The sequence below is a fragment of the Hyperolius riggenbachi genome, chromosome 2 (assembly GCF_040937935.1).
Source record: "Hyperolius riggenbachi isolate aHypRig1 chromosome 2, aHypRig1.pri, whole genome shotgun sequence".
Taxonomy (NCBI): Eukaryota; Metazoa; Chordata; class Amphibia; order Anura; family Hyperoliidae; genus Hyperolius; species Hyperolius riggenbachi.
In genome coordinates this window covers 213072150-213096414 of record NC_090647.1, presented here as the reverse complement: position 1 = coordinate 213096414, position 24265 = coordinate 213072150, and the positions used below count along the sequence as shown (strand labels likewise).

The 24265-nt window shown below is 43.0% G+C and overlaps 1 protein-coding gene across 4 annotated transcripts in view; it reads left to right on the top strand.

Moving 5' to 3' along the window:
• The window catches only part of DCUN1D2 (defective in cullin neddylation 1 domain containing 2), a 52334-nt gene extending 28455 nt beyond the window's left edge, over positions 1–23879 (top strand). For all 4 annotated transcript variants that reach the window (XM_068268097.1, XM_068268098.1, XM_068268100.1 and 1 more), the window contains exons 3-7: positions 5459–5627; positions 9762–9892; positions 16398–16480; positions 19115–19211; positions 23335–23879. In XM_068268097.1, coding sequence (XP_068124198.1) covers positions 5459–5627; positions 9762–9892; positions 16398–16480; positions 19115–19211; positions 23335–23414 — 560 coding nt within the window. In that variant the 3' untranslated portion in view covers positions 23415–23879. The remainder of the gene's footprint in view (positions 1–5458; positions 5628–9761; positions 9893–16397; positions 16481–19114; positions 19212–23334) is intronic.
• The last annotated feature ends 386 nt before the right edge of the window (positions 23880–24265 follow it).

The following is a 24265-nucleotide window of genomic DNA, read 5'->3' as shown; positions in this document are numbered from 1 at the left end:
GGGGGGGAATCACTTGTGTGCTGTGTTTTGTGGCCTGCAGCTTGGACTTAAAGCTACAGTGGCCCATTTTACATAAAATGGCCTGGTCACTGGGGGGGGGGGGGTTAACACTGCAGTCCTCAAGAGGTTATAGCAAGTGTACAATACCTAGGGTTCATTTACACCCACAAAAGCAAAAACATGCTGTTTTTATGCTTTTTCTGTGTGTTTGTATTTTTTTTTTTTCAGTTACTTCATTAACTTTGGTTGCTGGATCAGTATGTTTTTGGAGGAGATTGTATTGCCTGTCAGGATCAGCACTTCTGAGGGAAATTCAGGACACAGATTCAAGACAGACTTTATTGACTGCATGCTTGTTACAGTTGTGCAGCTCAGACTGCTGTAGCCAAGCTTGACAGACAAGCAGCTGGCATTTTTTTTTAGACAAATTAAGATGGCAGTCTCCATATTCTACTCACCACAATTTGCCTTAAAGGGGCACTATGGTGAAATATTGTAAAATTTTAAATATGTGCAAACTATAAGATAAAATGAGCCATAATTACTTTTCTCCTATGTTGCTGTCACTTACAGTAGGTAGTAGAAATATGACAAAAGCGACAGGTTTTGGACTAGTCCATTTCTTCATGGGGGATTCTCGGGGATTTATTTATTTTCAAAAGCACTTAGTGAATGGCACTTGCTTTGTCCAACTGCCAAAAAACTGTGTAGCGAGCAGGGAAGCTGGCCAACATCATTGTTTAAATCCCTTTTAGGGCCGGTTCACACTTGCGGTTCTCTGCCAAAACGGACCGGATGACCTGACCGGATCCGGATCGGAACCGTACGGTTCAGATCCGGATCCGATCCGGATCCGGTCAGGTTGCATCAGGTGTTCATCAGGATGCGATCCGGATCCGTTTGGCAAAAGATAGTAGAAATAGAATAAAAATGTTGGAGTCTGGGAGGTCAGCAGAAGGTGGACCTGTGGAATCAGGCCCTCCGCTGTTTAGCACTCACCTCCACCTCCGACATACTGCCAACATCTCCAGCACGTTTAAAGTCACTGCTGCTCCACTCCAAAATGCTTGCCCATGTGTCCCCATCCAAAATCGCCGCTACAATACGCATAGGAAGTGGGGTAGAACATCCGGATTTTTAGCCAGTGTGTTGTGCGCTCTCCGGTTCTCACTGGTTTGTATTGGCCGTATGGTGCAGTCCGGCTCCGCTCCGGATACGGCTGCCGGAGGAGCCGGACCAAAAAATAGCGCATGTTAGGTCTTATGCCGGAGTCCGGATCCGCTCCGGATCCGGTCCGGACGAAACGGACGCATGTGAACGGACGCATAGGCTTTCATTGCTATGCCGTGCGTCCGTTCCGTCCGTTCTGCATGCGGTCCGGCTCCGGCACGGCGATTCCGCACGGCGACCGCTAATGTGAACCGGGCCTTAGGGAATATCTTTATAAAGAATAAAAGCCTTGCTGAGAATCCCCTATGAAGAGATGGACTAGTCCAAAACCTGTCACTTCTGTCAGATTTCTACTACCTACTGTAAGTGACATAGAAGAAAAGTAATTTATGGCTCATTTTACTCTGGAAAAAACGTACTTCTTATTTGTCTATGTTTGCACATATTTTAAATTTTACAATTTTTCGCCATAGTGCCCTTTTAAAAAGACAATGAAGCGAAAAAAAATTGATGATTTGTATGTGTAGTACAGCTAAAAAATAAAACATTAGCAGCAGAGACATAAGTCCAGATGTTATTTATGCAAAAGAGCCATTGAGCTCCACGACTTTCAAAGTTGCAGAGAGCTTTGTCTTCTGAAGCTTGTTATCTCAACTGTCAGTCACTGTATTTTCTTTTTCTCTCCAGAGGACAGGTCAAAAGTTCACTGGCCTGCTCTGTAGAGAATGATGCAATGTTATAAAAAAAAAAACCATATAACTGAAAATAAAAATATGAGAATATTTTCTTTGCTACTAATGTTCTAGTAAATATTCGTACTACGCAATCAATTCATTATATTATAATTTTTTTTTTTTCGCTTCAGTGTCTCTTTAAAAAGGGAGCTATGGCAAAATAATGAAAATGTAAATATTAAATGAAGTTAGTCACAAAACGTACCTTTAGGGCCCTTTCACACTAGTGCGGTGCGTCATTTTTCGACACCTCATCGATATGCTAGTGAAAGCCTATACAGCGTGCGGTGTGCCAGAAGTTGCCGATCTACCGCGAGCGCATACCGACGTTGCTGCACGACCTCTGCGACGACCTGTGGTGACGTGTTTTGTAAGTCTATGGCGAGGCAGGAAAAAGGGTGGCAGTGTGGTGCACAAACGTATTTTTTACAGTAAATTTCTGTGCACTTTCGTATTTCCGAAACAGGAAGTGACCACAAGCGAGCATCACTTCCTGTTTGGATCTGAGCCAGAAGGGATTTACGCATACTAACGCAGTCATCCCCGAAGGCCTGATTTTGGCGGGCCGCCAATCTATAGTCTGAAGCCGACCTTAACATAAGTTAATGAAGCCTACATGAAAGGCATTCATTTCTGTTCTTGTAATAAATTTAGATTTTTAATACTGACAGGTTTTGGCATCTGTATGGTTCCTGTGGCTTTTACACTACTCACAGGGAAATCTAAAATATACGTATAGTTACAAAATAAAATGCCTACTCTCCCACCCCAATGCTCCTTCTGATGTGATGCTGCTTCAGCCAAATGGCATTGACAGTTCCCTCATGCAGTCAGTGCAGAGCCTCTGGGGAATTTTAAAGATGTAATCCATTTAGCACTAGATTATTCCTGCAGTGCAATCTTGAAAATGCTTTTAGAAACTGTTTGCCCAAAAACAGTGTCATGGAAAGCTTGTCACAAACCTGAGCAGTGGCAAGTGATTGTGTCATTAGACATTCACAGCCAGAGGTTGTCTTCTGTGTCAAAAAAAACAAGTTGTTCTAGAGATTTAGGCTTCTGAAATCTAGTGAAAGTTAGGCAAGGTTATCCCTTTTAACCAGATAATCTACTCTTCAGGCTTAAAGAGAATCTGTACTCTAAAATTCTTACAATAAAAAGCATACCATTCTCTTCATTATGTTCTCCTGGGCCCCTCTGTGCTGTTTCTGCCACTCTCTGCTGCAATCCTGGCTTGTAATTAACAGTTTTAGGCAGTGTTTACAAACAGCTTACTGTGTGACTCATTGCAGAGCTTGGAGAGGGTGTGTAAAGCTTCTGCCAATGACAAGCAGTGCTTTACATTCCATATATTCCAGCCTCAGCCCGACAGCCGAAAGAGGAAAGAAGATAAGATTTATTACAGAGACAGTGCAACTAGAAAATGCTGCAGTAAGACAGACCACATTAGAACAGGCATAGGAACTTATAGGATCGAAGAAATAAGGCTCAAAATGTTGTTACAGAGTCTCTTTAAAGTAGTCTTATATATACCACCACAAATAATTCCCTCTACCTACAATAAATTAATAGAATAGTAAGATTACATCTGAGCCTTACTGTCGACAAATTATTTTTATTTTATTTTTTTTTACATGCGAGGCAGCCTCCATTCCTTGTAGTCTACCACTGCACAGCTCCATATATATGCATGATAATATACACGTCGTGCTAGGAAGCATGCAGGAGGTCCAGGCTGTTCTAGCACTTCCACAAGCCCTTTGCACTGGGAATATGTTAAAGTAATAAACATGTAAAGGAAGGGGTCAGGCTAGGCATATGCCTCAAGACAGCACCAGAGAGGAGAAAACCTATCACATGGACCTCTGGCCAGCGTATTTATTTTAGCCCTGCATAGGGATGGAAATGGTTAATGTCCTGACATGATTTTATTTCCTCCCAGTTCTTAATTGGAGAGCGTTCCACTATTTGCTTCAATGATCAGTCACCAGGAACAAAAAGGGACAGAATTATCTTCAGTGAGGACACAGTAATAAGAGCTATTTTTCCGAGTACAGTAAAAAAGAATTCAAACTGATACCAGGTTTTCCCTTCTGTTTGGGTTCCGGCCCGGTTCACACTTGCGGTGGCCCTCCGGAATCGCCGTGCCGGAGCCGCACCGCCTGCAGAACGGACGGAACGGACGCACGGCATAGCAATTAAAGCCTATGCGTCCGTTCACATGGGTCCGTTCTGCAGAACCGGATCCGGGCCGGATCCGGACTCCGGCCTCCGTTCCAACATGCGCTATTTTTTCATCCGGCCCCTCCGGCAGCCGTATCCGGGGCGGAGTCGGACTGCACCATCCGGCCAATACAAACAAATGGGAACCGGAGGCCGCACAACACACTGGCTGAGAAATCCGGATGTTCTACCCCACTTCCTATGCGGATTGTTGCGGCGATATTGGCTGGGGACACATGGGCAAGCATTTCGGAGTGGAGCAGCACGAGCTGGAGGTGTTGGCAGGATGTTGGCAGTATGTCGGAGGTGGAGGTGAGTGCTAAACAGCAGAGGGCCTGATTCCACAGGTCCCCCTTCTGCTGACCTCCCAGACCCCAACATTTTTTTTTTTTTTTTTACGTTACTTTGCCAAACGGATCCGGATCGCATCCTGATTACCACCTGATGCAACCTGACCGGATCCGGATCAGAACCGTACGGTTCCGATCCGGATCCGGTCCGGATCCGGTCAGGTCATCCGGTCCGTTTGGCAAACAACCGCTAATGTGAACCGGGCCTTAGAAGACTCCATCACTGCCTGTTTACTGAAAAAAGGTGAATGCAAGGAGTTCTGCATAGTAAACGCCTTTCAGCATGTATTACTTTCTATTAGAGCTAAAAAAAATCATTTATGGTAGGGTTCTGCTTTATTTATCAGGAAGGAAGCCTAGAAGGTAGAAATGGGGCCAAGACTGAGTGGCAAAAATAGTTGAAACTGGCTAACGTTTATTTATTAGTGTTATTACTATTGTTAATAAATAACAATAGTAATAACACTGATAAATAAAAATTAGCCATCATCCTCTAGTGCCGTATAGAGTTAATTTATAGATAACAGTGGGTAACACTTTATCAGCCAGTTTTTGTGGAACTAGTGAACATTTTGACATGTAAGCCATCCCTGATTAAGGAGTATTTCATCGTACTTGGTTTTGGATTGCCCACATTGTGACAAGTGTACCATTGAAAGGTAGATCTGTGGTTGCTGTGGTAACACAGCTATATGCTTGCCTTCTTGCTGTTCTAACTGATGATACTGAGAGTTATGGGATAGAAGCTCAAGTGTCTTCTGCTTTTCACTCATATTGCAGACAGAATTGCAAGGTATTCGGGGGCCCAGCAAAGGGATGATTGCATTATATCCAAAATATTCAAAAATGAGTTTTCTAAAACCTGGTATGAGGCTGTTGAATTTTGATGAACTTATCTTTCAGTTAGACAGTAGAGTGTATCAGCATATATTCCTTTTTACCTCTTGTAAAATGGTGCTTTTTGTGTCTTTTTTACCATTGCAGATCCACAAGATGAAAATAAAATAGGCATAGACGGAATTCAGTTGTTCTGCGATGATTTACATTTGGATCCAGCAAGTACCAGTGTATTAGTTATCGCATGGAAATTCAGAGCAGCTACACAATGTGAATTTAGTAAAAAGGAGTTTATTGATGGCATGACGGAACTAGGGTATGTATGTCCATAACTTGTGCTGGATCATTTATCCAATACCAGCTATTGTGTAAGACTGACCAGTAGCATCCACCTGGTCAAACAGCAATCTTTATAGCATCGGGAAGGGCACTAAGCTGTCCATAGCTGTGCAATGGCAGCTGGCTTTGATCCTGCAATCTGTCTTGCCCTAAGCACATCTAAGCATCAGGGATGCAGTAGTTTTTAACTGATTTGCCTTAGTTTTTGTTTTTAATTTTTTAACGCCTTATCTATAAAAAATTATACAGCGTCTGCTAAGAGTATGAAGATTATTTTGTAGTGTTTCAATGCACAGACATGTTCAAATAACTAAAAGCGGACCTAATCTCTTGCACAGCAGATAAGGTAAACATGTATTGTTGCTGCGAATTCACTCGTGTCTATGCTGGGAACACACGATGCAACTTCTGAGCCGATCGATAGGAATTGGACGATTATTTCCGATTTGTTCCGATCTGGTAATAATCGATAAATCGATTGATTTTGCGAAGTTAGAATTGGAAAATCGATCCCTTTAACGATAGGGAGCAGTTTGGACATGTACGCACGCTAAAACTTCCCATCAGATTACATGGCCAATCGAACTGGGTATTGCACCGTGCAGTAGTTTTTAACTGATTTGCCTTAGTTTTTGTTTTTAATTTTTTAACGCCTTATCTATAAAAAATTATACAGCGTCTGCTAAGAGTATGAAGATTATTTTGTAGTGTTTCAATGCACAGACATGTTCAAATAACTAAAAGCGGACCTAATCTCTTGCACAGCAGATAAGGTAAACATGTATTGTTGCTGCGAATTCACTCGTGTCTATGCTGGGAACACACGATGCAACTTCTGAGCCGATCGATAGGAATTGGACGATTATTTCCGATTTGTTCCGATCTGGTAATAATCGATAAATCGATTGATTTTGCGAAGTTAGAATTGGAAAATCGATCCCTTTAACGATAGGGAGCAGTTTGGACATGTACGCACGCTAAAACTTCCCATCAGATTACATGGCCAATCGAACTGGGTATTGCACCGTGTGTTCCCAGCATTATGCCTAGTACACATAATGCAATTTTCCATCAGATCAGTGGGTAATCTGATTGGAAGTAGCATTGTGTACAGACGTCCAAACTGTTACCGATCAATAATGCAATCAATTTTCCATCGATATCTACTCAAAATCAATTGCGTTTTCAATCAGGATCTGATCTAACCGTTCAGAAATTACTGGATCGATCCGTCGATCTGAGGGGAAATTGCATTGTGTGTTCCCAGCATTAGAGAGATGAGTTGTCTGAAAATAAATCATTTATCCACGTTTCCCATGAATAACACGACTTAAAGAGACACTGAAGTGAAAAAAAAGTATGATATCATGAATTGGTTGTGTAATGGGGTAATTACTAGAACATTGGTAGCAAAAAAAAATATTCTCAATTTTTATTTTCAGTTTTACAGTTTTTTGTTTTTTTTATAACATTGCATCATTCTCTAATACTTGCAATTTACACACTACTCAGCAATCAGTATTCTAAATGTTTTTACAGAACAGGCAGTGAACTTTTGACCTGTCCTGAACTGTTCTCTGCAAAAGAAAAACACAATACAGTTGAGATAAAGACCATCAGAAGTCAGAGCTCTCTGCCAGTTTGAAAGTAGTAGAGCTCAATGGCTATTTGCATAGATAACTGGAGTTTCTTAATTCTTCCTGTACTGGAAACAAATATTAGACTTATGTCTCTGCTTCTAATGCTTTATTTCTTAGCTGTACTACACAACCAATTCATTATATCATATTTTTTTTTCCGCTTCAGTGTCTCTTTAACTAACAGACAAATTCCCAGAACACAACCTGTTTGTCAGGAGGGGACCGCCTACCTATTTTGATGTTTTAGCTGCTACATTTAGTATAATTCTATTAGCTGCCCTGATTGCAGTCCTTTTGTATACAGGCAGTCCCCTACTTACAAACCGGTTCTGTTGTTTGCAAGTCGAGTCGTGTTATACATAGTGAAACGTGGATAAATGATTTACTTTTGGAAAACTCTGAATTTGATATAGTATAAACTGTTTTTGGTTGTTTTTGAATGTGCTTTTAAAGTGTTTTGCATTTTTTATAACAGTTTATACAATACTGTAACATTTAATATTAAAATGATGTAATAAAAAGACAGTATTGTATATACTATACATGAAGACAGCTTTGTTTGTATCTCTGAAATGTTGTAACTCAAGTTGTTTGTAAGTAGGGGACTATCCATACTATAAATTGAACAAGTTTGCAGATAAAACCTCCTTTCTTTTTATACAATTTCGTAGTTTGGAGGGCTCACCAAGCATCCAGCTCACATGTCCTTCTCCCTGGCAAAGCTGTCTGCAGACACAGGGTTTTCTGCATATGAAGTTACAGCAGCTAAGCCTCCTTTTAATTGTGCATGCTGCCTAGGTTAACTCATAAGTGTTAGTTATGAACAGGGATTATGATCATGTAAAGGGCTTCCACCTGTTTCTTTTTTCTTATCCACACTTGAAGTGAACCTGAAGATGATGATAAAATTGTTGAAATAACAGGTTTATCTATAGAAACAGCCCTAAATAGGAATTTCCTGGACCCCATGTTATTTATTTGGATATAAAGGTTAAAAATCTAGGTTTGAAGATTCAGGTGTCTCACTGACATATTCTGCTGCTTATATATACTGTGTGCAGACAATAGTGTTCCAACAGAGAAAGTCTAACACAAATATTCAAACAAATGTACTGTATCAGTGCGCATATAGAGTTCAGTCCAAAATAGCTGCCAATCCTCTGTTGCTCCAAAAACAGAAACCAAATGTAATGTCCACTTATTATGATTGGCACTTCTTCCACAAACCCTCCCCTCCAGCACCAAAAACACCTCCACCACACCTCAAAAGATGATCTCACTCACCAGATCCTATGATTATATAAAATTATCATATGCGCTCAATTAGAACCTCTGCCCATCTGGTCTCAAAGGGCTCAGTCGCTTTAAGACCTGAATCAGCAGACCATTTCATGCATAAAAAGAACAGGAGCTCCAACAGCGTGATACCATCTTAATAACATTTTAATCTCCCATTAAAAACATACAGATTAAAAACTCACATTTCACAATGTATGTCTATTACAGGCATAAATTTTAGCGCAGGTGTTAATAGAGCAAATGTGGACAAGACCGCTACAGCGTTTACCACTTCATGTGGCTCAGGCTCTCGCTTCCTTACTCTGCACTCTCATTCGCTCCCCAGCACCTCTCTGCTCACCAATCCCTGACCGGTTTCGTCATGTGACTTTTTCAAAGGGGTCCAAGAAAGTCACATGACGAAACCATGCTGGGCAGATCACTTCCAGGTTGGGGGTCAGTGGCTGCTGTACACACATCTGACTTAGGCAGTCGTTATCGGCCGCCTTAGTCCGGCGTGTATAGGGTCCTTAATGGTGACCTGTAGGACTTCTTAGTTTTCCTTGCTGTAAGTAATCTCAAAGCTAAACCCAAGTTGTTGTAACTATCAGACACTGCAGTCTAATTTTATTGCAGAGAAACTGTAATTTATTGCTTTTCCCACATGGTAGAAAAACCATTGTAAGTAGGAATGGCAGTAGAGACACAAACCTTTATCTCATTATGCTTCAGCTGCACTCTAGAGGGCTAACAAACGTTTCCTCTCTTCTCCCAAAGCCGAACAAAAATGTGCATAGCGCTCACTACCTCAATGGAGTTATTTTGGAAATCTTCATGCAGAGCCTACAGTCCCCACCACAGTCAACATAATTTATAAACAAATTTTGCCTGACTGCTCTGTATTCTGTATGGTAGATGGGTGGGACTTGGGAATTTATAGCTATTGAAAATAACCATGAGGATGTAGCCTCTGCCTTCTTGTCTACAACACTATACAGTACAACATGGCAGCTTAGGGACGCTCCAGGGAGATCATCCAATCAGCATCTTTATGGTAGGCAGTGTTGTGTACATTTTTGTTTGTCACTGGAAACAGCAAAAGAATAACTGCACTTATGCCTTCTATGGTCGTATGAAAATATTTTTTATTAATAATAAGTATCTTTATTGGTGTTTTTTATGCATATTTGCAGGTGCGACAGCACGGAAAAACTGAGGGCTCAGTTATCCCGGCTAGAGCAAGAAGTAAAGGATCCTCTTAAGTTTAAAGATTTTTATCAGTTTACATTTAATTTCGCAAAAAATCCTGGACAAAAAGGGTTAGGTAGGTATTCCGAGTTTTTAATCCACTAAAATTTTTGTATGTCAAAGCCTTTGTAAAGAGATACTGAATAATGCTGTAGGTTTCGACTAGATTTGTTTTATACCAGTGTTAGAGGCCTCAATTCACTAAGCTTATCTCCTTACGATTCTGGTGATAAGGCATGTAGTATTCAGGAAACATTTTACCTCAGGCAAACCTAAAGGCTGCCATACACTGGTCGATTGCCACCAGATCGACTAGCAGATATATTCCTCTGTGATCGAATCTGATCAAATAGGGATCTATTGGCTGCGTAAACTGCAAACAGATTTTGAATCCATTTCACTATGAAACCGATTCACAATCTGTGGAGCTGCCGCTGAAAGCCCCCCCCCCCCCCGCATACATTACCTGAGCTGGCCGGCGCGAGTCCCCCGGTCTCCGCTGTCTCTTCTCCGCTCTGGGCTCCAGCTTCACTTTACTTCCTGTCGGGAAGTTTAAACAGTATAGGGTGCTCTACTGTTTAAACTTCCTGTCGGGACCGGAATTAAGTGAAGCCAGCTGGAGCCCAGCACGGAGAAGGGACAGTGGGGACACATGCCGGCGGAACAGGTAATGTATTGCCGCTAGAGTCGGTCGTCGGACATTCGAACGCCACTATCGACGCACTTCCGACCCACCCGATCGAACGAAATCTTCCGCGCGGATAGATGGACGGGAACGATCGATTTCTGATGGAAATCGATCGTTCGGTCAGCGTTTGTGCAACGATTTCACAGCAGATTCGATCACAGTGATTGAATCTGCTGTATATCGGCGGGAAATCATGTAAGTGTATGGGCCCCTTAAGGGCCTTTTTCCACTACCCTGCGATTTGATTCTGATCGCAAATCGCAAGGTACATTAAACTAATGAAAACTGCAGCAGCAATTTCCATTAGTGCGATCCGATTGCAATGCGATTTTGGCCAAAACGTGATCGTCATCCTGCCGGGTTTTGGATGCGATTGAGCTTTACTATACTGAGTATAGTAGCTCATTTGTAATCGCATGGTGGAAATTGAAACGCGATTGCAATCGCATTTCATAGTGGAAAAGAGCCCTAAAGTTAACTCTTCTGTCTTTAACCACTTCTGGACCAGCACCCTCTGCCCCCTTACGGACCAGAGGGGGCTGGAGGGTGCTGGTCCCGTAAACCGCCGCTTCCCGACGAATCGCCGCTAAACTCCGCCGCTCCCGCCGGCACGTCGCTTTGTCCCCGCCGCAGGCTGCTCTCTCTGCCGCCGATATGACGGCAGAGCGCTGTGCACCGGTCAGGAGCCGCTTTCATTGGCTCCTGACCCTGTCACTCCATGTAAGCCAATGGGAACGGCTTACATGAATGACAGGGCCAGGAGCCAATGAAAACGGCTCCTGCCCGGCGCACAGTGCTCTGCCGTAATAGAGGCGGCAGGGCAGCAGATTTCCGCGCAGACCGAGCTGGGACAGCGGTGGAGACGGGCAGGGGCGCGCGGTCAATGGGACGTAGAGTTTACGTCCGGTCAGAACCACAGCGGCCCCTGCCTGACGTAGATTTATACTGCGGCGGTCCGCAATAGGTTAAGTTAAGGTGGGATCTCTAACTTTAACTATTTAATCCTTAAAATAACTCCAGGATTCTAAAGTTAAAGACAGGCTGTTAATTACCAGAGTGTGAAAATAACTACAGAGGAGGTAACTTAGTGAACCAGAGATGAAAATAAACTAATGAGATAAACAATTGGATCTGTCCTCTAACTCCTAAAAATGATTTTTTGATGTACAATGTTTTATAGTCTCTGCTCAATTGCAGTGTCTCAAGAGTCCCAGAGTGAAAATACATGAACTATTGACCTTATCTTCTCCCCTCGCGATAAAAAGCCCAGGTATCTGCTTAGGAAAGTGTTTTATAGCTGTAATTTGTTATCAGTCAGCCGACTGGGTCCTGACTGGAGAAAAACTGTCAGTTCCATAGCTAATTATAAACTCTTTCATGCAGGGAAAAAAGAAAAGGAGCACAGCATAAGTGTCTGTATGCTTGCCACTGTATATGCACATGTCTATCTCACCATGTCACATGTCATCTCTGGTACACTTTACCTACAGAGGAGGTAAGATAACTCTGTCACTGTATGGTGGCAAGTTTTCTCTTGCCTTGTTATCTCAAGCATGATCTTAGTGAATTGAGGCCATTGTGTTTAGGTCATTTCACAAACTTGTCCTGCATTGACTTTCCTCCAGCTTGTGTAAATAAAGTACATCTGAGATTTAAATTGCGTACACACGCACTACAAAAGGTAACGACGGGTCTGCCGAACCCTCCCGCTGGGCGGACTTTAGCCGACAGTATGCGCGTGTGTACACGCTGTCGGCGGACTGATAAGGCTGTTTCTGAACAGTATGCACGTACACACGCGCATACTGTCGGCTAAAGACCGCCCAGTGGGAGGGTCTGGCGGACCCATCGTTTCCTTTTGTAGTACGTGTGTATGCACCTTTAAAAGCTAAACTGAACCTTTCTACCACTGTCCTGAGTCCTCTTCAGTGCTCCAGAACCTCCTCTCTTTCTTATTGATTGCTGTATTATTTTTGTTTCACCTATTACTTCTGCTTACCTGCGGTAAACTGACCATCAGTCAAAATACCATAAACATTGTAGGACCTGTAAGATAAGCCCTGTATTAAGTATGCATGTTCTCATGCCTCCCATTTAGTATGTTGGTCCTTGTGCACCCAACTACTATTAAGGTCCCCTGTTTAGAATGTAGATTCTCTTGTGCTCCCTACATTGCTACATTACTGTGTAAGTCATCATGTCCCACTGAATGCTATGTAAGCCTTCTCGTGCACCTTATTTAGTAAGAAGGTACAGTACTTATGATAAAAGTCATTGTCCTGGAGCTATCACAAACAGTCAGGAACTGTGGTGGCTCAAAAAAAAAAAAAAGAGGAACACATGATGTGTAGATAGTGTCTTCAATGCAGATCTCTGCCTAGGATGGCCAGCATACATCTAAAGGCATGTACGCACATAATAGTAGTTGCCCACGGGGATCTGGTGCTCAGTGCCTTATGCTAGGAACACACAATACAATTTTCTGACAAATTTACTGTCAGATCGATTATTTCCAACAGGTCCAATCCGATTTCCGATTGATTTTCCGTTCACTCCTATGGAAAATCGATCGGAAATCAGATCGGACCTGTTGGAAATAGTCGATCTGAAAGTAAGTCTGTCAGAAAGTTGTATTGTGCGTATCTAGCATTATGGTGCCTTGTTTTGCTATAGCAGAGATATGCATCTGTTGCCATGGGGAGGTCAGAAGAGACAATGATGCGGTACACAACAGAGCGGCTTTTGGGGGGGGGGGGGAGTGGGTTGTAAGGAGGAGAGAAATGCACTCGGGGACATTGTTTCTTAAAAGGTAAAATTTATTTTGCAGAAAGTCAAGTAACATAGTGACCACTAATTCATACTATTTCTGGCAGACCCCACAACAGCATCAGTGCAATAACTTTGGTATAATACAGGATGATTTCAGTGGAGTTGGACCATAGCAATCGTCACAGATGAAGTTAAAAATATAATAAACGTGTTAATGTTCAGTCAAGTGGGTTAAACCAGGCTGCTTCATAATTTGTAGTAGAAAAGGAAAAGAAGAAAGAGCACTATTGTAGCTTGGGGGTCACATGTAGACACTATTGATTCTCAACCGAGGCTACCATAAAAGGCTGCCTCAGTCGAGTCTTGTATAAGGTGTGTACCTTAAGGGCTGGTTCACACTACAAGCACTTTTCTAAGCACCAGCGATTTGAACAAGCTTATGCTAAAGTAATGCTATGGGTGATTTATAAATAAAACGCATCACTTCAGTGACTATACATACACACATAGCATTACATTAGCTTGAGCTTTTCAAATCACAAGCGCTTAGAAAAGCACTTGTAGTGTGAACCAGCCTTTTGTAAGAGACTCTACAAAGGGGAAGTAAGATAACTCCACACACAGATAAGCCAACCCTCATTTTGAGAGCTTTTTTGAGGTTCAGAATTATCATTTAACTACAAGTACATACAAGTCGGTAACCAGAGTCAGAGTACATTATAAATAGACACAAACACTGGTCCACATGACAGCCCAGGGGCCCCAGGTCTCTCTCACTCACTGGGGCCCCCAAACCACCATGCGACACCTAGAGGGAAGTGCGGGCAAGCCCTGGACCTCTCACCTCCAGGGAACTCACCCCACCACCTCTAAACTGAATGCCAACTGCAACAAACACAATTGCTAACTTCCAGTCAGAGCAATATCCTGCCTCTATCTGGCCAGCAGACGCTTGTCAGCCAATCAGGTGCACTGTCATACACCCTTTGCCTGCTGTACCATACCTAGCAGGAATTACATAGATTAGCATTCAGGTGGGAGGCTTCGGTTGGACGCAATCGTGAATTGCGTCGTTAAACAGGGACGCCCCGTGTAGGCACATCTCCCACACGGTCCCCTCCCTAACCACTCACCTGTCAACCGCATCGTAGAAGCTGCAAAAAATAAAATTTAAAATCACAAACACTGGTCCACATGACAGCCCAGGGGCCCCAGGTCTCTCTCACTCACTGGGGCCCCCAAACCACCATGCGACACCTAGAGGGAAGTGCGGGCAAGCCCTGGACCTCTCACCTCCAGGGAACTCACCCCACCACCTCTAAACTGAATGCCAACTGCAACAAACACAATTGCTAACTTCCAGTCAGAGCAATATCCTGCCTCTATCTGGCCAGCAGACGCTTGTCAGCCAATCAGGTGCACTGTCATACACCCTTAGGCCACATACAGACATCAGACCATAGTCTTTGGAAAATGAAAGATCACAGACCAATCTTACCACCCTTCCTGTAGTATAAGAGCCATACTCTACACAGTCTTTTCTATGGAGCTGAACTCCACATCAGACAGAAATCTTTGCAAGATGCTGCACACACAGATGCTGTACAGACACAAAAGATCTGTTCCTGCCAAAAATCCATTCCTGCAAATTGCAATGATAGTCTATGAGATCTGCAGATCATCATACACACATGATTTAACTGACATTCATCTGCAGATCAGATCCACCAGGATGGATTTTCAGATCTGCAGATCTGCAGATGAATGTCAGTTAAATCATGTGTGTATGATGATCTGCAGATCTCATAGACTATCATTGCAATTTGCAGGAATGGATTTTTGGCAGGAACAGATCTTTTGCAGATACTGATCTTTTGTGTCTGTACAGCATCTGTGTGTGCAGCATCTTGCAAAGAGTTTTTTCTGATGGGGAGTTCAGCTCCATAGAAAAGACTGTGTAGAGTATGGCTCTCATACTACATGAAGGGTGGTAAGATTGGTCTGTGATCTTTCATTTTCCAAAGACTATGGTCTGATGTCTGTATGTGGCCTTAGACACCAGAAATAAGGAACAAAAACAATTGTTTCGGCGTGTAATAAGACTGAGGTGTAGCTTTGTCCCCACACTGTCGCCCAGAGGATTTGAGTCCTGATCCCTGCCAGGTGACATTCCTTGTATGTGTATGGCAGGAATGAGTTAAGCTATATACACGTGTGAATGATTATCAGGAGTGAAAATATAGTGTGTGTCTGTAGCATTATGCAGACCAAGAAAAATACTCATAGAGCAGCTAAGGGTAAACATTTCAGGATGTAGGTAAAAAACATTGCAAGCAATTTTGTCCCATTTTTTTGTGAGATATGCAGACTGCTAGCCTTCTTTACTTTTAGCAAACCTGAAGCGAAAATAAACTTGTGAAATAATGAATTGTATGTGTACTACAGCTACAGAAAAAGTATCCCATATTGTTTTCCAGTAGAGGAAGAGTTAAAAAAACAAAAACTTCAGTTGTTATCTACTGGATTAAATACAGTCCTGTTTTCTAAAGTACTTAAACAGCCAAGAAACAGTGAGAGACAGCTCAATATAAGATTTTACTGCAGGAGAGTTCAAAGGGTCATTATTTCTGCTTTGTGTTATAGCTTAAAGACAGAGTGTGGTTTTAAAACTGCAACTGTGACGGTGTGATGCAATAATATAAAAAAAAGCTATATTAAAAGATATAAAATAAGCTATAAAATAAAAAATATGAGACTTTTCTTTTCTCTGCTACTAATGTTGTATTTATTATCCAAACTACACATACAATTCATTATATCATAATTTTTTTCCGCTTTATGTTTGCTTTAAATTCAAAATATTCTCCTAAACAATATCATAATACAGAGCTGTCAACGGAGGTGCTTTTCTGGGAGCAAATCCTGGCACACATTTTGTTACCAGTGTTTAATTGGACTTGGAAAAACCGTATGAGACATGTAACGGGTGTTTCAGTCCCTTGATTTGGCCATGTATGCAATTTACACTATCACACCATAATATACCAATATGAAAATAGATTTGATGATGGTCTGAAGATACATGTGTAATCTGCTGGATCAATGTTGTTTTTTTATCCTTCAGATTTGGATATGGCAATCGCATACTGGAATTTAGTATTATCGGGAAGATTTAAATTTTTAGATCTGTGGAATAAGTTTTTGTTGGTAAGTATATTTATTTGGATGAAATGTGCTCTGTATTCTGTCTACAAAACATAGATTTTATTCACTTTTTAATACACCTGTAATTTAGATGTATGTATTAAAGAGACTCAGTACTGAAAAAAAAAGTCCACGGGGGGGGGGGGGGGGGGGGTACTTACCTCGGGAGGGGGAAGCTTCAGGGTCCCAATGAGGCTTCCCCCATCTTTGTAGCTGCAGGCAATCCAGCGCTGGCTCCCCCAAAGCATCCCGCAATCCTCGCGGCTTAATATATTTACCTTCCCTGGCTCCAGCGGGGGCGCTGTTGCGGCTCTCAGCGCGGAGATAGGCGTAAATAGTCGATCTATGTCAGGGCCGCTCTACTACGCAGGCACAGGAGACTTGGGTGATCAGCTATTTCCGCCTATGTCTGAGCGCAGAGCCGATACTGCGCCCGCGCTGGAGACGAGAAAGGTAAATATCTACATCCCCGCTTATCTGGGGCTTGTAACGGCCCCCTGCAGACATCCTGTGCCCACGCTGGGGCAAAACGATCCTTCAGTCCCTTGCTGTGGCTCAGTTTCTTTTTGAGAGTCGGCTGGCTGCTGCTTTTCTTGTACTGCACCTGCACAGGACGCTCTGATATCGTGAGCAGGAGCAAAGATGCATGCGGCCAAGGCCTTTGACTTGTAAGTCGGCGGTAAAGAAACGGAGCTGCAGCAGGGGACCGGAAGATCGTTTGCTAACGTCGCTGGCACAGGGCGGCTGCAGGGGGCTGGCAGAAGCTCCAGGTAAGTGAAACTCTCTTTTCTTTTTTTGCGTGTATACCATGAGTGGGCTTTGAAATGTGTGCGGGGGGGGGGGGGTTTCCGCACTGCCCGGTCCGCTGTCTGTAATACCTTGCTTCTGGCCCCGCTGTGCGCGGATTGGCCAGAAGCAGTAAATATGTATAAGTGTTAATAAGCGGGGGGCGGATCCACTCGAGCGAGCGGCCGGGCACATACAGCATTACCAATCACTGGCTAGCGATGGAATGACGGCAGTGGTAGGCGGAGCTGTACAGACCATACTGCTTCTGGCCAATCCGCGCACAGCGGGGTTAGAAGCAAGGTATTACAGACAGCAGACCGAAAAACCGAAGGTACTGACGATCAGCAGATCGTCTTGCCACGAACCGCGGTTTCGGTTTTAAACCGAAAAACCGTGCAGCCCTAGTGTGCGGCCTCAAAGTGTTAAACCCCCACACATGCGATCACGCCCCTCCCCTGCCACATGGGGTGGGGGGCAGGAGGTGAACGTTACTTGCTCTGCTTTGGGTCAAGATGGCAGCTAAGGCCCCGTTTACACTTAATCAGTTGGTACGCGTTTTTTTTTTCTTCTCCATAGCAGTGCATTGTGAAAAAGATTTCAGGTAAAGAAAATCTGTAATGAAAAAAACTCCCCTGGGGGTACTCACCTCGGGTGGGGGAAGCCTCCGGATCCTATTGAGGCTTCCCCCGTCTTCCTCGGTCCCACAGCGGTGGAGAAAATCCTCCCAGAGCTGCGCGATGTAAATATTTACCTTTTGGCTCCAGCGCAGGCGCAGTATCCGCTCTTCCCACGGAGATAGACGGAAATAGCCGATCTCCGTCAGGCCGCTTTACTGCGCAGGCGCAAGTCTCCTGCGCAGTAGAGCGGACCCGGCGGAGATCGCCTATTTTCGCCTATCTCTGTCAGAAGAGCCGCAACAGCGCTGGAGCCCGAAAAGGTAAATATTGCACAGGCTGTCGGATTTGTCGCCTGTGCGTTCCGGGGGCTGCAGCGAGACCGCCATGGGACAGAGGAGGACAGGGGAAGCCTCGATGGGGTCCAGAGGCTTCCCCCTTCTGAGGTGAGTACCCCCCAGGGGAACTTTTTTCAGTACAGGTTTTCTTTAAAATGCGTTACGTGTAAAAGGTGCCATAGGAAAACATGGGACTTACTTTGAAAATCAGTTGGCATTTTGGTTATAACTGAGGGCAACTGATGAAGTGTAAACGGGGCCTAAGAGTCCCAGGAGTGGCGCGCTCGGAGTCTGGGGCTAGGGCAGCTCTGATGTCTCTGCCGCATCCGCCCACCAGTGAGCAGCGGACAATGAGAGCTGTACATGCACGTGTGCGAGGGGTGGCCCAGCTTTCACTGCTCTGCGAGTCTCAAGCACAGCAATCAGCGTGTGCTGTCAAAAAACCTGCCCAGGCAAGGACAGAGCCACAACACCCCTGGGAAGTGCTTGCGGCACTCCAGGACCCAGTGGCACCAAGTTTGAGAACCGCTGCATTAGTGGAACATGTGCAATAAATTCCATCTCAGCAGTAGCCGGAGTCCTTCAAATCTTTTACACAAATGTATATCCCTAATATAACTGAACCGTGTGGAGAGACATACTCCTCAGATTACTATTAGCCTTGTCATTTTCTATCCGGATACTTCTGGAAAATACGTGTCTGTTTAGCCACTAGCGATTTAAAACGAAGTTACATTTCTGTGCAGATACAAAATTGCCTTTTTTGTGATTAAGTAGTGGTTTTGCCCAGGTGTCTTCATTAGTTAAAATGAAAGTAGTTACAGTCATTTTTTACCGTAAATGTTGATGGCTTCAGTGGGATTGTTATTTATTTAGTCTGCTTTCTAATGTTTTAGGAACACCATAAAAGATCCATCCCAAAGGATACTTGGAACCTACTGTTGGATTTTGGAAATATGATTGCTGATGACATGTCCAACTATGATGAAGAAGGTATTGCTTTACAATTGTTCTGATTTGACATATTGCGCCCCAGTCTTGCTCCTTTGCTCAAACCTTGGTAGTCAAGACCTGCTCTGTATTGACAGTATGCATTACTGTGGGCTTAAATTATGAAGGAATCTCCAAGCATCTCTTTTATTCATTACGCTTTCTCTAAGCACCTCATGATTTTCTGTAGCATCTCCAGACTACCTTCATTGAGGATTCCACAAGTGATACAGAAAACTTAGACTGGATTAAAAAAATATATTCTGCTACTGCTCATTATTATTATTTTTTTCTGTTTCCATCTGCGCCCAGCTACAAATTTTCAAAAGTGCTAAGTTTTTCATTGCAACAGTACTTAGTAAGAAATACAGTAAATTTGAAACTCCTACCTTGTTTCAGGAGTAATAAGCTGCATGGGCAAATTGTTACTCGTTTTCATCACCTGGAAAAAGATTGCAAACCTCACCACTGTCACATCAACTCAGTGAGGGGATGCTTAATAGTCAGCAAATGGAGTTGTGTCACTTCGGTCTATAGGTTTAGGCAGCAAGAAGGTTATTATTTTTTTTTAAAATAAACTCAAGCTGTCCTGGCTTTATTTAGAAAAGACTGACGCTGTGGATGCTGTATGCAGCTGGAGTCAGACCACCACACATTTTAAACCTCTCAGCAACCCTTAAGCTGGACATGCACGGTGGCATAGTGGTTAGCGCTCTTGCCTTGCAACACTGGGTCCCCGGTTCGAATCCCAATCAGGTCAACATCTGCAAGGAGTTTGTATGTTCTCCCCGTGTCTGCGTGGGTTTCCTCCGGATACTCCGGTTTCCTCCCACATTCCAAAAACATACAGATAAGTTAATTGGCTTCCTCCGAAATTGGCCCTAGACTACAATACATACACTACACAATACATACATAGTCATATGACTATGGTAGGGATTAGATTGTTAGTCCATCAGAGCCTGTCAGAGGGACAGTTAAGTGACAAGACAATATACTCTGTACAGCGCTGCGGAAGATGTCGGCGCTATATAAATACTAAATAATAATAATAATACACTACTCGATATGACCAACATCAGATTATGATCTGAGAGGACCCTCTGTGATCGAATTCCTCCACACACTGTACACAGATTTTCAATAGATTTCAACATGAAATCTATTAAACTGGACTTATACACTGCCTACCTGGCCCAGCAGGTCTACTCCATATACTGTATGTACTTTGTCCCCCTCCCCAGGACATGCAGAGTGTAGGCAGCAAAGCTTATTCTCACCTATCCGCAGGCGTGTCTTCTCGCCTTAGCTGCTGTTGCTCCTCCCTGTCTCTCTCTCCTGAGGCACCTTTGCACTACATGTGCTATTAATGTGGTATAACACCCAGCATTTCAACTTTGCTTTAAAAGGTTGCTTACAGCTTAGAAACTATTATGCCAGATTTTTTTTTTCAGCAAAAATTCAATGAATGGGTTAAACATGACATTTTAGAGTTGCATTTAGCTAGAAATTTGCGTCTGTGCTGAGGTTTAGATACAAATGTATCTATTTACAATGTAAATAAACAAACACCTCTCTGAGAGACCACAGAGGGCTTCCCAGACAGGCTTTTCAGAGGTCTATTTGCATTCCAAACAAAGATACATTTGTATCTAAACCTCAGCACAGACTCTGATTTCTAGCTAAATGCAAAACTAAAATGTCATGTTTAACCCATTTAGTGAATTTCTGCTTAAAAAAATCTGGCATAATAGTTTCTAAGCTGTAAGCAATCTTTTAAAGCAAAGTTGAAATGCTGGGTGTTAGACCGCTTTAATTAACTAACTTTTTGGCAATCCAGGTTTTTCTTTTTCTATGTAGTCCAAGTTTGCTGAATCACCTGTGACATCAGAAATGAAGATGTTTGGAGTTGTCTTTGTAAATCAGGATCTCCTTGGAGATTCTCTAGTGGTTAGCAGAAAGAATGATGGGACAGAATTAGCAAAAACAGACAAGGAAAGCTGAAACAAAACAGATGACCAGTTAGAACCCTTGATGTAGGTATTTGCTCCACATACATGGCAGTTTTGCTCCTGTTTATCCTGCACTGTTATAGCTTGCTATACTTACCTATACTTATCGTAGAAGTACAATACATAGGTCAGCCACAACATTAACACCACTGAGAGGTGAAGTGAATGCTGCTGAATATCGTGTTACAATTGCATCTATCAGGGGATGGGACTTATTCAGCATCAAGAGAACAATCCGTTGTTGGATTTGATATGTTGGAAGAAGGAAAAATAAGGAAGTATAAAAATCTGGTTAACTGTGACATGTCTATCTAAAGGTAGTTGTAAGTAGGCCAGAGAACAGTGCATGTGGCAGGCATTGTGAAAATTGGGCAGGAGGTTAGGACAGGGAGCAAACAGCCAAGTAAATAAAATGACAGGCTGGAATCAGTAGACATATCAGCAGCAGAGAAATCCATCAGAATACCAGTTCCCAGGAACCATTTTAACAGCTAATGAGCTATACGGTTTTGTTGGAGATAGAGTGTTTACTGAATAGGCTCTCTAGGTGACTTAGGGAAAAGCATCACAAATCAGCATGTGTACTAACATGGATTTTCATTTGCTTCTAATAGTGAAGTTTTTAGCTGTCTTTCAGGTAATTTATCTTTTTCTTACATTGTATTGTCATTTTAATCTTAAAGAAAGTCTGAAGCAAATCTGTAAAAAAAAAAACAGGTACCGTATATTCCGGCAAAATTTTCTGAAAAGTCAGGGGTCGTCTTATACGCCAGGTGTCAGGCGCCGGGTGTCAGTAAATGTATCAGGCTGACCTTAAATCCCTGTGCTGTGTGCTGCAGTCATTAGGGAAATGTTACAGGCATCGGGCTCTCCCTTTGAAGTGATGTTTCCAGCAATCCGGTTAGAGAGCAGCGGCGAGCAGCCGCTTGCATGGGTAATATAGCAGCTTCCTGATTCGGGGGGTCACCTGACTGATGACATGTGATGTGCGCTCACGCTAGAAGAGATACCCACCCATCGGAACACTTCACCGGTCAGGTGACCCACAACCAAAAAGCTGATCTGCAACTCTCGTGAGCGGCTGCTCGCAAAAGCCTACAGGGAAAATACAGGAAAAATACTGCAAGCTTTGCCAGCACAGCGTGATCTCCCTGGGTGACTGCAGCACATGGTAAAGCCAGTTGCCACTACATTACCAATGTTTTATACAATATGTTCTGTTTTGATGTCCTATGGTACTTGTGCAGAATTGGTATACAGGGGTGGGCCAGGTGGATGGAGGAGGCATGTTTTGTGTGTGTATGTCAGTGAAGGAGGTGGTTTGATGCAGGTGGTGGGACTTTTCATTTGGTGTACGTAGTGCATAGAAAGGGGGGTAGTCTTATAGGGCGAGTATATCCCAAACTATATTTCAACTGGAAAAGTTGGGGTTCGTCTTATATGCCCGGTCGTCTTATACGCCGGAATATACGGTACTTAGCTAAGGAGAGGGAAGGCTATAGAGGCTTAGAGCCCATTTACACTTAATCAGTTGGTATGTGTTATCGTGAGTTAGTACGCGTTGGTATGCGTTTTTTCCATGGCAGTGCATTGTGAAAAAGATTTCAGTTAAAACGCGTATAGTGGGAACTGTGTAATAGGAAAATATGGGCATTATTTTGAAATTCCGTTTTCTTTCAGTTATAACTGAGAGCAACTGATTAAGGTTAAAAGGGGCCCTACCGTTTCTCTCCTGGTCCCCTCGTTCCATCGCTGGCTCTCCCGTTAGCAGTCTCTGACCGATGGGTCGGAGACTACTCTCTGCCACTGCGGGGGGCTTCAGAAGTCTTCGGGAGCCCAAGTGCTCCTGAAGACTTCCAAAGCCTCCCGTGGCGGAAGATTTGAACAGAGGAGCCAGCGCTGGAACGAGCCGACCATGAGAGGAACTGGAAGGCTCTATAGGACCCAGAACCTTCCCTCTCCTCAGGTAAGTGTTTTTTTGTTTTGTTTTTTTTTTTGTATGTTTGTTTTTACAGATTCACTTCAGATTCAGGTTATATTTTTCTATAGATGTAATAGTCAGTTGTGAGATTATGTAGTGGTGCATTACTAAAGTGTGCAAATCTCTCTTCCAGGAGCATGGCCTGTTCTTATAGATGATTTTGTGGAATATGCAAGACCATTAGTGACAAGTGAAAAACGCAAAAACCTATAACTACAGACTATTGCAAAGGACTAGTGAAGCTTTTGCCATTTCATTTAGATAATGAAGACTGTTTTTTTGCCAACAACTGAGGATGTGCGGGCGGCAGTCACCTGGACACAAGGACATGGAAAATGCCACCGTCTGATTTTTGCCTTAGAACATTGAGATGGACAGCTTTGGCAAGATGAGATAATCCCACAGTGGGAGCACTGGCTGTTTGTAGGATGCTGGCTTCATATCTTATATTGGTTGTATCATATAGGATGTAGAGAATGCATGATTTTATACTTTGGATCTGTTTCAATAGAGGCCATTTTATTAAAAAGAAAAAGAGTCTAAGAAAAATAATGAAAGAGCATGCCATTCAGTTTACGAGCCAGAATAAACACCAGCAGTTACTGAACAGCTGTATTATATTGTATCTATATAAAAAGCAGTATTTGTGTTGTAAATTAAATCTCTAATGGAATCTTACACATCTTGTTTTGTATTTTTTATTGCTACATCTTTAATAATGGAAATGTTAGAAAAGTATAAACCGTCTTAAAGAGAGTGAAGCGTTACAAAATATCTGTTTTTACTTACAATTCTTATAGTGTAGTATGGTGGTAGCTGAAACGCCGCTATCCCGCGGCTGAATAATCCTAGAATGATGCCTCCTTCCCCCCCAAATCCCAGGGGCAGAAATCCACGACTTTCTTGGTCGTGGATTTCGCCGGCCGGGAAGGCAGAGCTATCTGCTCTAGCTCTGCCTCACAGGAAGTAAGAAGCCGGCACCATCTATTTCTTCTGCTCTTTTATTGCGTTAAAGCATAAACATGTTCCAGCAAAAGTAGTGCAACGTTTCAAGGCTACACGCC